This window comes from Quercus lobata, chromosome 6 (genome assembly GCF_001633185.2).
Source record: "Quercus lobata isolate SW786 chromosome 6, ValleyOak3.0 Primary Assembly, whole genome shotgun sequence".
NCBI lineage: Eukaryota > Viridiplantae > Streptophyta > Magnoliopsida > Fagales > Fagaceae > Quercus > Quercus lobata.
Window position 1 is genome coordinate 35,060,314 of NC_044909.1, and position 15,124 is coordinate 35,075,437.

General features: G+C 37.1%; 3 protein-coding genes across 3 annotated transcripts; 2 read left to right on the forward strand and 1 right to left on the reverse strand.

Moving 5' to 3' along the window:
- Positions 1-1,204: 1,204 nt before the first annotated feature.
- On the forward strand, positions 1,205-7,012 carry LOC115995410. Its single transcript, XM_031119963.1, has 7 exons — positions 1,205-1,833; positions 2,338-2,480; positions 2,847-3,118; positions 4,957-5,111; positions 5,505-5,767; positions 6,231-6,293; positions 6,415-7,012. Exons 1-7 carry the CDS (start codon positions 1,548-1,550, stop codon positions 6,670-6,672), a joined length of 1,440 nt encoding a protein of 479 aa, XP_030975823.1. The 5' UTR covers positions 1,205-1,547; the 3' UTR covers positions 6,673-7,012.
- A 2,109-nt stretch (positions 7,013-9,121) lies between these two features.
- On the reverse strand, positions 9,122-10,773 carry LOC115994066. Its single transcript, XM_031118089.1, has 2 exons — positions 10,309-10,773; positions 9,122-9,504 (listed from the first exon to the last, which is right to left on the reverse strand). The coding sequence occupies exons 1-2, from the start codon at positions 10,474-10,476 to the stop codon at positions 9,307-9,309; spliced, it is 366 nt and encodes a 121-aa protein (XP_030973949.1). The 5' UTR covers positions 10,477-10,773; the 3' UTR covers positions 9,122-9,306.
- Positions 10,774-11,942: 1,169 nt separating this feature from the next.
- LOC115995414 (pentatricopeptide repeat-containing protein At5g44230) lies at positions 11,943-14,918 on the forward strand. Its single transcript, XM_031119969.1, has one exon. It carries the CDS (start codon positions 12,070-12,072, stop codon positions 14,032-14,034), a length of 1,965 nt encoding a protein of 654 aa, XP_030975829.1. The 5' UTR covers positions 11,943-12,069; the 3' UTR covers positions 14,035-14,918.
- The last annotated feature ends 206 nt before the right edge of the window (positions 14,919-15,124 follow it).

Below are 15,124 nucleotides of genomic sequence, written 5' to 3' on the forward strand. Positions count from 1 at the left end.
AGACTAGCCACTATGACTTAAGCTCTGCCCATTACCAATTGCTGTCGTTGTCCCTAGCAATGACTCCCATACTTACCCACCCCTCTCTCTCTCTCTCTCTCTCTTGCTAACTTTCTCATTCTCTCTCTAGTTCTCACACACAAACTCTCTTTAATTAAGAGTCCGTTTGAATAGGCTGTTCACAAAACCTTAACGCACATTTTAGACAAAACGTGATTTGCCAAATCGTTTGGCTCCACAAAAATCTTGCTTTCTTTTCATTTCCTCATTGCTCAAGTTATCTTATGTGCTACTATGGTGTTGTCTTAATACTCTATTTGGTACAAAGGCCCCTCATTATTGGAAGTTTTTTATTCTTTTAAGCTTGTTTGCCATGATCTTCGATGTAGGTAAAATGTTATTGCAAGGTTAGCAATGGTTAGGGTGATGATCACAAGTTTTTATAATTGTTGGTTTAAAGTGCAGGTACCAAAAAATTACAAATTTTATATTGAATTTTTGCCACTTACTCTAAAATTAATAATAAGGAAGTAGTAATGGAAATCTAGTTTTGTTTTGTTATTTATTGGTTTTCTTCCTCGAATTAAAAAGTGTACTATGTCAGTTAAGTTAAGTAAGAGAATAGATTTTTAGTTTCTTTTAATAAAAAAAAAAAAACTATTTATTTTCTTAAAAAAAAAAGAGCCAACTTTTAGGTTATGTTTTCACATAATTAACAAAAAAGTTAATAAAAAAACTAGATTTGTTAATGTATAATATGTAAATAAGTTATCAAAAACTACATATTTCCAAACACACAAGTAAGCTTAAATCTGAGTATTCATAGCGACAGGCCCTCTCCTTTTTGTTGTTCCTCTACGTGGGCTGATCAATAAAAGTACTTAAAAAAAAAAAAAAAGTTATTTTATCAGCCAATTTTGCACTGAAAGTTGAAACATCAATCCCTTACAAGAAATTATATAAAAGATCACGTTACTTATTTGTCATTTCACTAAAAAAAAAAAAAAAAACTACTAATTAATAAGTCGTTTTATGATAAAAAAAAATTTAAATGGAAACCAAAATAGAAATCAATTTCTTTTTTAAGTTGACGGGATAATGGATAAATAACTGGACGGGTAAATTGTTGGATAATATTATTGCCCAAAACAATCTCGAGCCCATAATTTCGACGTAACAAATTGAAAAAGTCAGCCTTTTTTTTCGAGAAAATGAACAAACCTACAATATTCTGATTCTGAAACAGGAAACTTGAAAGAACGCTCTCCCCCTCTCAAAGAGTCAAACAGCGTTAATTCATTTCATACTTCACGCACAGTAGTGTTTTCATTCATTCCAATTCCATTTGCCTATTCTATTCCGAGTTCCAAAAAAAAACATCGAATAAAAACAACCACAGTCAAAAAACACATTCCAATTTCAAAACCCAAACCCCTCTTTACACTTTACAAGTGTCCAATCCACATAGCCAAATGTGCAAAGTCTCCCAATTCGAAACCCTAAAATGCCGAAGCTCCTCCTAACGAAGCTCGCGCGAAACCCTAGAAATGGCGAAGCAGCTGCAGCACTCGCACTCCAACGGTTCTGGTTGGGCGTCGTTGCACTTTCACAAGCGATGGCTCTTGCCTCTCCTTCTTATGCTCTCCATCTCCACCTTGATCGCCTTCTTCATCAGATCCGCCTTCGACTCCTCCTGCGATCGGAGCCACCTCTCTGTATTGGAGAAGCCGGGTAACGTTAAATCGGCCTCGCCGATCGGGAACACGCCGAGTCCACTCGCTTTCATGAAGTCCAAACTCGTCCTCCTTGTCTCCCACGAGCTCTCTCTTTCTGGTACTCTCTCATTCTCGTTCTTGTCTTTGTTTTAGCCAAATTCACTAATTTATCTTCTGCATAACTCAATTGCTTAACTTGTACTACCATTGACTTTGTTTAGAGACAGTGTCTTAGTGTTCAGAACGGTTTGGAATGACTGCAAACCATGTATGTGTGTGTGTGTGTGTGTGTGTGAGAGAGAGAGAGAGAGAGAGAGAGAGAGAGAGAGAGAGAGATTTTTTTTTCATTTTAGACTGTTATTTTATGAGGAAAGAAAAATTTATGTGTGGCAAGTCGCAATTGGTACATTATAAAGTGGAACACGGAAAATAGGACAAAGGATTTTTATTCATTTTTTTGGTAAATATTTCGAGGGGTAGTTGCATTTTTTTCATTGTTGTATATGTTTGTTCACAAACACATTATTACGTTTGAGCTCATCATGTTTGCCACATGGGTATCTTCTTTCACCTTATCTTGTGATTTTAACTATTCATTTCCTTTTTGTTAATTCTCTTTAAGGCGGACCATTGTTGTTGATGGAGCTGGCATTTTTGTTAAGAAGCGTTGGTACCGAAGTTTGTTGGATTACAATCCAAAAGACATCAGAAGCAGATGGGGTGATATATATTTTGGAGCATAAGATGTTGAACCGAGGAGTGCAGGTAATTCCTATAGTGGCTTATATACTTTATGTTTTTCTTTGCTTGTGACTGAAGAATTAAACCTAGGTATACTCCAATTCTTGACACCCATTACTATTTGAGCCAAATTCCAAGTGGCTATATGTTTTTATATTGTTTCTTTTATGATTGTAGAAGCAGTCTGCCTTTCTATTATTCGGCATACTGCTATTGGCCAAATGCTGTAGTTGTTATCTTAAGTAAACCAATCTTGTTATTTGAGTGTTAAAATTTTAATGGTACGGACTTGCAATGTATTAATTGGTGCTAATTTTGAAGGTTTGATTGACTTGTCTAATGTTTTTTGAGTTAGTTTCTAATTATGCCTTCACATAAACATTTTTTTAGGTCTTCTCTGCCAAGGGTCAGGAAGCTATAGACACCGCTCTTAAAGCTGATTTGGTTGTTTTGAACACAGCGGTTGCTGGAAAATGGCTAGATACCATTCTCAAGGAAAATGTTCCTCGTGTTCTCCCGAAGGTGTTGTGGTGGATCCATGAAATGCGAGGTCATTATTTCAAATTGAACTATGTCAAGCACCTTCCTTTGGTTGCTGGTGCTATGATTGATTCACATGTAACAGCAGAATACTGGAAGAATAGGACCCAAGAGCGCTTGAGGTAGGCTTTTAAATTGTTGATGTAAACTTTCTTAGTTTAGTTCTTATAAATGCTGTACTTAGTTGCTCTCTCGTACATATTCTATGTTGGAATATGTTGTTCTAGTTATACTTTTCAAATCTGATGGCTTAGGCACAAGTATGATAAAGCTATGGCATCATGAATGCATAGGTTCTTATCCTAGATGATGCCTAGGCAAGTCAGTATACTTGTATTTTTGGTTCTTATAAAGCCTTTACTTTCAGATATCAAGTTTGAAGAAACGACATTTGAATTATCTTTTTCATTTTATGAAGTGTATTGCTAATTCTTAAAGTCACTACCTCTAAATTTTCCTTTTGTACGGAAGTGTTTAGTATTTTTGGCGGGGTTTTGCATTTTGGCAAGTGATGTAGATAATTTATTACCTTATAAACATAAATATTTCAGGGAGGTTGTCGTCAAATTTGAAAAACAGGGGAAATTTTTCTTTTTTAATAGGTAAGATAAAATTTCATTAAAAAAAGACTACTACATGGAAAAAGAACATGAAAATTGGAAAAACTGGAAAATGGAGTAAGGATACCTAACATATTGATGTAACCCTTTAAGGGCATTTGTTATTATAGAAAGGAGGCAGATATATTCCCATCAACATGTTTCTGATGATAGTGATTCTATTGAGTGCCAATGCAAAAAAAAGAAAGGTGAAAGAGAAAAGTAATTTTTGTTGGAAAATAGTACTTCCTGCCTTCCTGGGACAATTGAAGCCACTAGGTCACTACCTAAATATAACTTTCTGCTTAGGACATGTTCTTTAAGTGAAAATTACCCACTATTGTGGAGCACCTGCTCTTATAATGGTGTCATGTTCAAAGGGAGAAAAAGTTCCTCATCTGATAAGAGTAGTTGATCCACAATAGTGGGTAATTTTCAATTGAAGAACATGTCCCAAGCAGAAAATTACCAACTAATAAAAAATTCCATATGACCCACAATAGTGAATATCATCACCTGCTCTTTGTTTAGGGGTGGCTGTTTCTCCTTTCAAATGATGATACTCGCTCTCTTTTAATTGGTTGCTACCTGTCTGTTTCCATCTAGCTTTGCCTTAATATGGTTATTGAGGTTAGACAATCATCACTTTTGCCAGTATGGTAGTATTCAATGCATATCCTGATGCTCATGACCTTTCAAAGGAAACTTGGTCCATATGGAAATAGAATTTTTTTATTAGAAACTGGCTAATGTTTGGAAAAGAAAAAATCATAACTTGTAGGCTTTGGTTAATAGGTGATGAAGGTCCAACTCAAATTCATTACTAGAACCCACACACACACAATCTCTGATTCAATACAGGTCTGGCAGGTTTGGTGGGTTGAATGGGTCATAAATATTCAAATGCAGCATTCATGTTCTTCTTCCCTCAATTTTTTATATTTTTTCTATAAAATATTAAGGATAACCTTAATATGGTTATTGAGGTTAGACAATCATCACTTTTGCCAGTATGGTAGTATTCAATGCATATCCTGATGCTCATGACCTTTCAAAGGAAACTTGGTCCGTATGGAAATAGAATTTTTTTATTAGAAACTGGCTGATGTTTAGAAAAGCAAAAATCATAACTTGAAGTCTTTGGTTAATAGGTGATGAAAGTCCAACCCAAATTCATTACTAGAACCCCCACACACACAATCTCTGATTCAATACAGGTCTGGCAGGATCTGTGGGTTGAATGGGTCATAAATTTTCAAATGCATCATTCATGTTCTTCTTCCCTCAATTTTTTATTTTTTTTTTATAGTTTTTCTATAAAATATTAAGGATAACCTTATCTAATTATTTTCTTTCTGCAGGATTAAAATGCCTGAGACCTATGTTGTTCACCTTGGAAATAGCAAGGAACTTATGGAAGTTGCTGAAGATGGTGTAGCTAAAAGGGTTTTGCGTGAACATGTCAGGGAGTCTCTTGGAGTGCGAAATGAAGATTTACTATTTGCCATCATAAACAGTAAGCATTCATCACTGATGAGATCACATGCAAGATTTTTGCTATTTCAACTGTTTCTGTACAGATCAAGGCACCTGTCTGTAATTAATGAATGATGTGGTCTCATGCTAGGCTATATTTGTTTACTCTGCCATGGCTTATTTGGTAAATGCTTGACCATAATTGCATGTTTGCTAGTGCTAATTTCTTTTTCATATGTGGTTGCTTCTATTGTGCATGAGAAATTTCTGTTACTTACCATCACATCCTTTACCCCACCTCCTTTACCCTCTTTCACAAAAAAAAAAAAAAAAAAGGAGGGAAAATTAATACCAAAAGAATGCTTCTTAGGTTTATGCTAGTTATTGGTATTTGCATAGCTCATTGAAACTAAATTACTCAATATAACTACAGGTGTATCACGTGGAAAAGGCCAGGATCTGTTTCTGCGTTCATTCTATGAAAGCTTGCAATTGATCCAAGAAAAGAAGTTGCAGGTGCCAACAATGCATGCAGTAATTGTTGGAAGTGACATGACTGCTCAGACTAAGTTTGAATCAGAATTACGTAATTTTGTAGTGCTGAAGAAAATTCAAGATCGAGTTCACTTTGTAAATAAAACTCTAACAGTAGCCCCTTATCTAGCTGCGATTGATGTTCTTGTGCAGAATTCCCAGGTAATCTTCCTATGCTCATAGCATTCTCTCTCTCACCTGCTGCTTTTTGTGGAAGGCACTTGCCATCACATCATTGCCTGACCCCTCGCTCTACATTAGTGGATTTGTTATGTATCTCATATTGCTTCTTTGTTTGTTGTTCTTTTTGCAATTATCATGTGTACATTGGTTATTTCTGTTTTGATGGTTGATTCTAAACAACAGCAACAGCATCATTATGAGGCTAATGGTGGATAAAGTTGCTGTCAATTAACATTACAATATTAGTCTATCCTCTTTTTTTCTTTTTCTTTTTTTCTTTTTTTTTTTTTATAATTTAAAATAGATTTTCCTTAGAACAAATAAGTGAGATTACATTTATGATTATTATGTGTTGATGCATCCTTGTTCCCTACTAGGAATTAGTCCTTTCTTTTCCTTTTTACCTTTTCTTTTTCAAAAAATTTGTTCTTATTCTATGTAGGCACGTGGAGAGTGCTTTGGTAGGATAACCATCGAAGCTATGGCATTTCAGCTGCCTGTACTGGTAATTAATTCCATTTTTTTACTTTTCAATATGCATCTCCTAAGGCTCTAGCTAGAATTCTTATCTGAATCTGAAGCACTAACGGAATATATTGTTGCTTTATTTTCAAAACCTTTGTCAGGGAACAGCGGCAGGTGGCACCACAGAGATTGTAGTGAATGGGACAACAGGTTTGTTGCATCCTATTGGGAAAGAAGGGATTACTCCACTTGCCAAAAATATTGTCAAACTCGCTACTCATGTTGAGAGGAGGCTCACGATGGGGAAGAGAGGCTACAAGAGGGTCAAAGAAATGTTTTTAGAGCACCACATGGCTCATCGAATTGCTGCAGTTCTGAAGGAAGTGTTGCATAAGTCAAAGACCAGCTCACATTCTTGATGCTTTGGAAGGCCCCTTAACTGTCAAGTAGAACCCTATGTGTTTAAGCTAAATTGAGAGATCAATATTCTTGTGGTAGTGGCCAAAACCTACCCCAGGTTGCCTTCTATACTCCGAATTTTGAAAGGGCTGTAGATTATGTATAGATAAGAAATTGAGCTAGTGGCCTGTTCATATAGTTTTTGTATAGCATGGGAAATTTTTATTCTTATAGTTTGTCATCTCATGGCAATAGGCCAATGATTTGAAACTGATTTCAAAATTACAAAATGCTTCTCCTTATTATTTTCTAATTGCTATGGTGTGCTTGATTAATGCATCAGTTCTGGCATTATGGACATGTTTCTTCTCTGGGATCTGCTTTACAAGCATTGTAATGCAAAATGTTGGCAGTTTAATTATGAAGAAACTCTTAGAAAGCCCCAACTTTCACCTAGATGGGCACTATCGTGGCCCCTGCTCGTAGGGTGTAGTTGGCCCTTAATCTCTTCTTTCTTAAATTACGGTAATGAAGAGAACTTTTTTGATGGAAATGATGGAGAACTTTTTGACTTGAAATGTATGCGGAATTTCTGCTTTTGGTTGTAATACAAGGAAGAAGATGCAATATTATAACCAGCGAGCTGTCCATTGTCGTCTAAATCAAATGGTTTTTTTACATTTTTTTGGATCATGTTTTGCATTCATCAACGATTTTATTTGGAGGGCATTTGCTTACCCTGCATTCGCCTGAGCCAACCTCCCATATCTCAACACTTCTTGAGTGAAATTGACCAATAAATTGGGGTCATTATTATCCCACAAATCATCCGTGATCCAATACCAAGTAGATGTTATCACGTTGCTCCAATTCTGGCGAAAATGGCCAAATATCATCTTTGGCCGAAATAAATAGTGTTCTACCATTGTTTGAGAAATAATTAGTGATTACCACCTTTTTAAAGCTCGAGTTTGTGAAACTTGAGTTTGACATGTAACTTAAGCATCAAAAATCGAGTTTCATAAAAAACTGTCACGGTGGCACCCTCTAACCTGAAATTTAGAATTAAATTTTATGGAACTTGAGTTTACAAAATTCGAGTTTTGTGCTTTTGTATAAATTTCAAGTTCGCTGACGATGAAATTTTCTAATTTTGGGACACCATTTTAAGCTTTTTTTTTGTCAATTTTTCGATCTAGGTCAGAACAAAGCTCCAGTCTCCCTCACTCCTAGACCCTTTCAAATCTCACTAATATATATATATATATATATATATATGTGTGTGTGTGTGTGTACACACAAATACATACATGTATGAAGCTATGAACAGAGAAGGTGAAAAAAAAAGGGCAAGATGAAGCAGTGGCGGTTTTACATGTGAAAGGAGGAGGGGGGGGGGGGGGGTGAGAGGAAGAAAATGAAGAAGAAAAGGAGGAAGAAGAGGACAAACCAGAGAGACCCACGGTATTGCAGCTATTGCTGAGGAACTGAGGAAGAAAGACTGGAAGTAAAAGGAAGACTAAAGGGAATTAATTAAAAGTAGCTGAGGATGTGAGTGCTTTCACATGGATACATATGGGAATTGGGGAAAAAGTAAATAGGTGGAACTTTCAAGTTACAAGAAGATTCATTCTTTAGAAATACCCAAAATGTTAGTGTTATTTAAAAAAGAACCAGTTAAATGTTTTTTCAATAACAATCTTTTTAAAGAACTCGAGCTTCAAGAGCTCAAGTTTTATATTACAGGCATGGTGTCACATATTTTTGGAACTCTATTTTCATAAACTCAAGTTTCAAGACAATGGTAAATTGCTAAATATTTCGTATATAATGGTATAACATTAATTATTTCGGCCAAATATAGTATTTGGCCATTTTGCCCTCCAACTCCAACCTATACGCTTCTAAGCAACTCCTCCTTTGAGATAGAACACGCCAAAATCCTTCAGAGATGGCCCTTGAATATATTTGGCCATTTTTGCCCTCCAACTCCAACCTATATGCTTCTAAGCAACTCCTCCTTTGAGATAGAACACGCCAAAATCCTTCAGAGATGGCCCTTGAACAAGTCATATTGTTCCTAGCTAATTATCTCCCTCACTGATACTGCTTGGCCGGAGTCCTTGAGTGCAATGGAAATATACTGAAAGTCGCCATGTTAAGCAACTCCACAATCAACGGTACAAATATGTTGGTTCCCTTATTCAATAGTACACACCCACACCTTGTTCGTGGATTTGAAGTACTTGAAAATGGCCTTAATAGAAGACACCTTGGGCATTCGCGTAAAGCAAATCCTCCCATAATAGTTAGTTGCACAAGGCCACAAGCATTTCACCATGCAACAAGGTATTTTTGGCGTTCAGAGGAAACATATCCTCTCCCCTCAGACACTTGCCTTTTGCCCATGAAACTATATATTCAGAATCATAGCAGCCTGAACAGCATAAACATAAACTGGATAAGAACTGACCAATCAACAAATATAACTCAAACAGCAACTATATGCACTGAAAAGAGTGAAATTACAATCAAGCACTTCTCTGTTGTGGCATTTAGCCTGTAGTTCTACATTTATGATTGTGCAAAGTAATTGTGGACTGGAAAAAAAGTAAAAATTCTTGAGCAAGCTGCTTATTAATAACACATCAATTTTAAGGGAATTTTGGTTGTGAGGGATTATTATCTGGTTTTGCCTGGTTGATGTTGGATTTTGTGAACCAAGTCGTATATAGAAATTGTTTGTGAGGCCCTTTATGGTTGCATATTAGCCTAAGCTTCTGCCTCTCTCTCATCCATCTCAACACTATTTTCATGTGCCTCTTGCTTGTCAATCCTCTCAAACCAACTTCCTGAAAATGATTTAACACGTGAATCAGTCAAAAGCATTTTGAAAATTTGCAGAAGATAAACTTTCGGTGTCAAGAAACTAAGACGGGGAATGCAGAAGGATAGTTAAGGCATGGACAGATCTTGAACGAAAAACATAAAAGAGAAATTCATTGCAAAAAGGAAGAGCAATACGAATAGCACTTCCCAACTTGAGCTAAGCGTTTCTGCCCAATAATCCATATGCATCCAATGCAACAAACCAAAAAGACTATCCTATTGTCATAGGTTCTACAAATGAGACCAAAAACATTCAAATCACAGACTTTCCAAGTTTGCACTATGCTTGATACTACCACACATTTATACAGGTAAACTAATAGCTCATCCTACATTAGAGAAACATAATACGACTTGTGCATAGCATAACCATTGCCATGGCATTCATTTGCTTGACACGGCCTAATCATTTACTTGTCTAATTCTCAACCTGGTGCATACTTGTGATATTGAACTGAATACCAATAACCGTTTACACAATCAACATTTTTCACATCAAGCAGTTTCAAATGGGAATGAACCAACATCTTTTATCCTTTAAATTTGTACAAATCAACTTGACCAAAAACCTCAGAAACTATATTTGAAGCAAAATTGAGAATAGGGTACAACTAATTTTCACAACCCTTGGGATTAAAATTACTGGACTGCCCAATCTCCTTCTCTACAGCCTTTTATGCAATCAAAAAGCCGTTTCTATTAATACTTTTCACAATAAGAACAAAAGATTCATATAAAAGAGAGAAAAAGGAGGAAGATGAAAGTACCTTAACCCGATCCCAGGTGTCGCCAATGGTGAGAGGACCATGCTCCTTGACGATGTCGAATATGACCCTTGTTATGGTCTGAGTTTGCTCCGGTGGAGTTTTCAGCTCTATAGGTTTCATCTTCGGCTTCGGTTTCGTCGCCATATATCTAATCGCCGTCCCAAACATAGTGCTCTCCCCAACCTCAAAGCTCACTATTTTTCAGTCAAACTAAAAGCACCGATCCCAGTATATGAAAATTTTAGTCAGGCACAATTATACAAAAGAAAAAATAAAATTTAGATTGGATAATAGGGACACCGGCTATCAGATTGGGGGAAATGAAGGGAAATGGCAGAAAACAAAAAAAGAGAAAAATAAATTGCATTATAAAAATTAAAATCCTCTTGAAACGCATAGTACAGGGTTTATTGACCTTAGGAATAAAAATGACAAATTAAGATGTCAATCTATGGACAATCTGGCAGAGCATGAACAAATACCAGTTTGAGGGCAAGTTTGCCTAATCTTACTGAAAGCACTAATGACTACTTGCCACGTACTATTTCACAAATTTTTGTCACAACTTTGACGCGGCATATTATGAGCAGTTACTTATTACTTACACATTAACCCACAATTTTTTCTTCATCCCTCATACTTGGCCACATCACAATTGCGGCAAAGAAGTTGGGAATTTTTATTTTTTTTTTCAAAATAACCAAATCCTTAAAACAATTTCATTAATTAGCAAGGTTTTGAAACTATTTAGAAATCTAACAAATCAAGTCCCTTACTGTCGATTTTGCTCTTTGAAATCGAGTCAATAAGAGTCGAGTTTCATACTCGAGAGTCAAACACTCGAGTTCCATATTGAAACAAGCGTGGCACTCACGCACAACAAAGATCCCACAAACCCAAAAACAATAAACCCAAATCTCTCTGTTTTTTGTAGATCCTGCAAACCCAAATTCCACACGATCTTCAGCAAACCCACGCCCTCTGATTTTCAGCAAAAACAACAAACCCAAATCTCTCTGTTTTTTGTCTTCATGGGTTTATGGGTTCCTCTTTCTTTGTTTTTTGTCTTCGTGTTTTGGGTTTTTGTTTGATCTCTTTGCTTTTTTGTCTTCGTTGGTTTCTGTTTTGGGTTCCTCTTTCTCTACTTTTTTTTCTTCGTTGATGTTTGTTTTCTGCTTGTTTGCTTGTGTACGGTGTTTTATGATTTTTGGGTTTTGTTGCAAAACTCGAGTCTCATAGACTCAATTTTCACGGAATTTTCATATAAATCGAGTATGTGATACTCGATTTGTTATATTGCTAAATAGTTTCAAAACCTTACTAACTAATGAAATTGTTTGAGGGATTTGGTTATTTTGAGAGCTAAGGAAATTTGCTATTTAACATTATTTTTGTAACAATTTAGTTAGTTGTCAAGTTTGTAAAACTATTTTACAAACTAGTATCTCAAGGTTTTGAAACTCAAGTTTAGTGAAGGGGTCAAGTTCCTCTCACATAACTCGAGTCTCAATATGTTAGTTTTCTAATATGTTTTTTTTTTTATTTATAGAATTCTAGTATGTTTTTTGAAATTGATCCGAAGTTCCAAACCAAGGGTCTTTTTGTATTTTTATTTCATTTTTTTCCTAGTTTAACTATTCCCTTTGGACGCACCGTTTTGGATGCTCACAAATTCACAAAATTTTCTATCGCGCATTGCTATGCCGCCATCGTTGAGTCTGCGAGCGCTGCACTATCATCAACAGGGAATTGGATTGTGTAATGGTCACTCTCTCCCGCAAATTCTCCATCACAGCTATTCCCAATCCCAGCAAGCTTTTGCAACGACACCCACAAAGTACTACTACTACTCATATCTTCATACCTTTCTCTCAGCTTCAGCAACGAAAGCTTTTCGAGTCACACCTCATCTCTGTTCTCCATGGCTGTACCCACCTCACTCAAATCAAACAAGTCCACGCCCATATCCTCCGTAAGGGTCTCGACCAATGCTGCTACGTTCTCACTAAGCTTATACGTATGCTTACTAAACTCGATGTCCCAGTTCACTCTTACCCTCGTCTTGTATTTCATCAGGTTAAGTACCCAAACCCATTTCTCTGGACTGCACTCATTCGTGGTTACGCTACTCAAGGACCCTTTTCGGAGTCAGTTGTGTTGTATAATCGTATGAGAAGTGAAGGTACTGGGCCAGTGTCTTTTACATTTTCAGCGCTTTTTAAAGCTTGTGGTGCTGTTCTGGATGTGGGTTTGGGGCGTCAGGTTCATGCCCAGACGATTTTGATTGGTGGGTTTGCTTCTGATTTGTATGTTGGTAATACTATGATTGATATGTATGTGAAATGCGGGTTTTTGGAGTGTGCACGCAAGGTGTTTGATGAAATGTCTGAGAGGGATGTGGTTTCTTGGACTGAGTTGATTGTTGCGTATGCTAAGAGTGGGGATATGGATTCTGCGAGGGAATTGTTTAGTGGATTGCCCGTGAAGGATATGGTGGCGTGGACTGCAATGGTCACAGGGTATGCTCAGAATGGTAGGCCGAGGGAGGCTTTGGATTGCTTTCAGAGAATGCAGGATTCGGGTGTGAAGACAGATGAGGTTACAATTGTTGGTGTCATTTCGGCTTGTGCACTACTGGGTGTGGCTAAGTATGCGAACTGGGTTCAGGATGTTGCTGCGAGATATGGATTTGGGCCGACTGAGAATGTTGTTGTGGGATCTGCGTTGATAGATATGTACTCAAAGTGTGGGAGTGTGGAGGAGGCTTATAATATTTTTGAAGGAATGAAGGAAAGGAATGTGTTTTCTTATAGTTCAATGATTGTGGGGTTTGCCATGCATGGTCGTGCGCATGCAGCAATGCAATTGTTTCATGAGATGTTGAAGACTGAGATAAGACCCAACAAGGTCACTTTTATTGGGGTGCTTACAGCATGCAGCCATGCGGGTTTGGTGGAACAAGGTCGGCAATTATTTGCAACCATGGAAAAATGTTTTGGTGTTGCTCCATCAGCAGATCACTATGCTTGCATGGTTGATCTCCTTGGTCGTGCTGGACGCTTGGAAGATGCACTTGAACTTATTGAAACAATGCCGATGGAGCCCCATGGAGGCGTGTGGGGAGCACTGCTTGGAGCTTGTCGCATTTATGGGAATCCTGACATTGCTCAGATTGCTGCTAACCATCTATTTGAACTAGAACCCAATGGTATTGGAAACTATATTTTGCTATCTAATATATATGCATCGGCAAGAAGGTGGGATGATGTTTCAAGGCTGAGAATCTTGATGAGAGAAAAGGGTTTTAAAAAGAATCCTGGATGTAGCTGGGTTGAATCAAAAGAAGGGGTAGTTCATGAGTTTTTTGCAGGTGATATGAACCATCCACAATCCAGTGAGATAAAGTGGGCATTGGCAGATCTTCTGGACAGATTGACGGCTAAAGGGTACCAGCCAAACCTAGGGTCTGTCACTTATGATCTAAGTGATGATGAAAAGAAGCGTATACTAATGAATCACAGTGAGAAGCTAGCTTTGGCATATGGGCTGCTCAGTTCAGATGCAGGTTGCACCATTAAGATCATGAAGAACCTAAGAATATGTGAAGATTGCCATGCATTCATGTGTAGTGCATCCCAAGTCATGGGGAGGGAGATTGTTGTCAGGGATAACATGAGATTTCACCACTTTAGTGATGGGGCATGCTCTTGTGGTAACTATTGGTGATTGATGCTGGAATTTAAATAATGAAGAGGGTGTGACACAAACTTACTAGAATCCTTTTTGTGGAAAACTGGCGGCCATGTGATTGCTTTGGTCATTAATACACAGGCTTCTGAGTTCATATGATATATGCAAGACCATTGCTAGAAGAGTACATTTTTTAATTTGCATTCACCACCTTCTTTTGTGTCTACTACAACCTTTGAGGAGTTTCGACACCTGAAAAAGTAGAGTGAAAACAGTTCAGATTATCTAGACAGTTGCACCTTTTGTGAGACAATGAACTTGCTGTTTTTCCAGGACACAGATCGCCTATCATAAACCTTATTTTGTCTTACTTCAACCCTTGAGGAATTTCTACGCATGACAAAGTAGAGTGACAAAAGTTCAGATCTTCCACACAGTCATTCCTTTGTAAGACAATGAAGTCACTATTTTTTGCAGGACATCGTTAACTTTCCACTGGTGAGTCGATATAATGATAGGCTTGATTGTTTGGAAAGTTATAGTGGTGTAGAATAAGTAATTGATTTTCATCTTGCTAGAAATTTTGAAAGGTGAATTCGTTAGTATTGGCAAAAACAAGAGACAAGTCTGGATCAACCAGTTGTCTAGTCGCTGCAATGTTTAAGCCATTAATATGTAATTAGTATAATTTGATCGATGCACTTAATAGGGGGACAGGTAGAGACTAATGAGTTCAGGAATCAGAGACATCAACTTGGAGGAAATTATTTGTTGGCCCCATACTGCCGATTTTAAAATACAGGTAGCAACAACACAGCAGAGTGGGATGAAGCAAATAATATACTCCACTGAAGTAGATAGAGGCTTTAAAGTTTAGAAGAGAATGAATATAACTCAAGCTATCTTCATTTTCGCATCAATTTTTGGTCCTTCCAATTTTAGTTTACTGATATATGCCAGATTGAATGTTATGTCAAAAGAATCTGATAACTGCATAAATAGAAGATTTTGAAGGAGTATGTGAGCTCAGCAAACATGATTCTTGTCCGCTGCTATATCATTCCCTGCCTATTTGTTTTGCTGGGTGGAAAGTGGAAACTACGCAGTATGCACCCTCAACAAAACA